The sequence below is a fragment of the Rhea americana genome, unplaced genomic scaffold, assembly GCF_003343005.1.
Source record: "Rhea americana isolate MKP2758 unplaced genomic scaffold, rheAme1 scaffold_590, whole genome shotgun sequence".
Classification (NCBI taxonomy): domain Eukaryota; kingdom Metazoa; phylum Chordata; class Aves; order Rheiformes; family Rheidae; genus Rhea; species Rhea americana.
The window spans coordinates 81,936-84,338 of NW_028186746.1; the positions used below are offsets into that span (position 1 = coordinate 81,936).

A 2,403-nucleotide genomic window follows, 5' to 3' on the forward strand; every position below is an offset into this window, starting at 1 on the left:
GCTTGAGCTGGTAGTCCATCTGGGCGTCGATGTCGTGCAGCGAGGGCAGCGCGGGGCCCGACGGGTGGCTGTGGTACCAGCCCACCAGCGAGAGTCCCCGCAGGAACAGGCTCTGGCAGATCTGCGGCCGGGCAAGCGGAGGGCGACGCCGTCGGATCGGGGTCCCCGGTGCTCCCACTTTCCCCCCTCCCACCCCCCAAAACCGGGCGCCCTTCGGGGCGGCTTCACCTCCTCCTCGACGGCGGCGGCCGACTCGGCGTCCCCCAGGCGCGTGCGGCACGGGAAGGCTCGCAGCACCGTGAGCACTACGGGGAGGGGGGGGACACGGGCTGGGTGGCTCGGCCCCCTCCTTCCCCCCCACCCCAGCCCCGTGCCCAGCGCCGGGGACCGGCCGCCCCGCGGCGGGACCTACGCTGCGTGTTGGTGTCCCACCGGCCGCCCAGGTACCCCACCACTTCGCTCCGCGTCAGGTGGCTGTGGAAATCCTAAAGGAAAAGGCGAAACCAATGGCTCTGCGCCCCCCCACCCCAAAAAAAAAATCACTTTCCCCGGGCCGCCCTCTGCAAAGTCTGCACCCCGCGGATGTCCCCACCGCGGCGAGACGCCACCCGGCGCTGCCACCCCCGTGCCGCGAGGCTGGCAGGCACCCCATCCCCGCGCACAGCCCCCCCAGCAGCCGTCAGAGAACCCCCCCCCCGGCCCAGCCCGGCCGCCAGCAGGACCCCCCCAGGCCCGCGGCGAGGGGGACGCACCAGGAGCAGCAGGACGTTGCTGGAGATGGCCACGTTGAAGGGCTGGAACTTGTTGATGGCCGCGAAGGACGTCACCTCCACCAGGGTCTGGGGGTTCCTGCAAGACACCCAGAGCCCCGGGTGCCGCGGGCCGCCCCGGGCCCGTCCCCGCGGCCGCCCCCCCGGCGAGGAGGGGGCGCCCGGCGGCGCTCGGCTCCCGGCGCGCCCTACCTGGCCGAGTCGCGGGTGCCCAGCGTGCAGTAGCGCACGGGCACCCGGGGCTTGTTCTCCGGCCTCTTCCCCGTGGGACCGTGCTCTGCAGGACACGAGCGGCCGTCACCGCTGCCCGGGGCGCCCGGCCGGGCTGGGGCACCCAGGGGCACCCCGCAGCCCCCTCCCTACCCGCCGCCGGCTGCTCCGCCGGGCTCTTGCACTGCTGCTTCTTGCTCCTCTCCTCCGGCTTCTTGGCAGCAGCCGGCTCGGGAGCCTTCGACGCCGCCGCCTCCTCCTCCTCCTCCTCGGGCGGCTCATCCTCCTCTCCCTCGCTGGCCAGGCTCTGCGGGCGGCGCRGGGCTGGCACCGGCACCGGCAGCCCCCGCGGGTCCCCGCAGCTTTCCGGGAGCTCACGCCAGGGAGGCGATGTTGGGGAGGGGGCACAAAGCACGGGGCAGGCGCCCGCGGCCCGACGACCCACCTCGTCGGCGGCGGGCGCGTTGGGCTGGTGCTGCCGCAGCCACGCGGCTTTGTACTGGTCCAGCTTCTGGCCCTTGTAGCGGACGGAGGCCCAGCCGCAGCCCGACTTCTTGGCCGGGTTCACCAGGCGCTTGCAGTGGGTGGCCCAGGCGCTGGGCGAGTTGAACACCTGCCCCGTCTCCTGCCACGTGATGGTCCCGTCCGCCCCCAGGTCCCCCACGAACTTCTTGCCCTGGGGAGGGCAAAGGGGTGAGTGGGGAGAGGAGGTTGGGGGGGGGGTCCGTCTGCAGCGGGGAGGGGAGGGGGCCGCGCCGCCCCCCCCGGCGCTCACCAGGTAGTAGATGGAGAGGACGCCGCGGGCCGGCTCCAGGAGCCCGTCGCGGAGCAGCACGCGCAGGGTGATGCCGCGGCGGGTGAGCACGGCCCCCCGGGCGCCCGCCGCCGCCTTCGCCCCGCTCCCGGGCTCCGGCTCGGCCTCCGCTTCCGCCTCGTCCAGCCCCGGCTCCAGCTCATCCTCGTCCTCCTCCAAGCAGTCGTCGCCGCCGCCGGGGGAGCCGGCCTCCGGCGCTGCGGGATTTGGGGCCGGGGGATGTGAGGACACAGGGACACGGGGACACAAGGACGGGACGCAGGGGCATGGGGACACGGCGATGGGGGAGGGGGACCCCTCAGGAGGGGGCCGCTGGGCGAGCGGAGCCCCCCGCCCCCCTGCCCCGGGGCCGCCGCGGCCCCCCAGGCCTGCCCCTCGCTGCCCCGCGGGCGGCCAGGCCGTGCGCACGCACACGCGTGTGCACACGGAGCGTGCAAGGTCAAGGTACGTGTGCACAGGTGCACGGCGGGCGTGCACGGAGGGGCGCGGGGAGGTGTGCGCGGGGCGTGTGCGCGGGGCGGGGGAGGAAACCCGCGCGGCGCTGCGTGGGCGCAGGGGCGCGCCCACAGGTAGCCGCAAGCCTGCGCGTGGGCTGCACCGCGCCCGCCG

The 2,403-nt window shown here is 75.4% G+C and overlaps 1 protein-coding gene across 1 annotated transcript in view; it reads right to left on the minus strand.

Moving 5' to 3' along the window:
• The window catches only part of MPND (MPN domain containing), a 6,085-nt gene that overhangs the window by 2,063 nt on the left and 1,619 nt on the right, over positions 1-2,403 (minus strand). The window contains exons 2-9 of the mRNA XM_085319471.1: positions 1,756-1,991; positions 1,426-1,656; positions 1,134-1,287; positions 963-1,047; positions 753-849; positions 413-485; positions 229-305; positions 3-121 (exon numbers count right to left, since the gene is read on the minus strand). Of these exons, the coding sequence (XP_085175597.1) occupies positions 3-121; positions 229-305; positions 413-485; positions 753-849; positions 963-1,047; positions 1,134-1,287; positions 1,426-1,656; positions 1,756-1,991 (1,072 nt within the window). The remainder of the gene's footprint in view (positions 1-2; positions 122-228; positions 306-412; positions 486-752; positions 850-962; positions 1,048-1,133; positions 1,288-1,425; positions 1,657-1,755; positions 1,992-2,403) is intronic.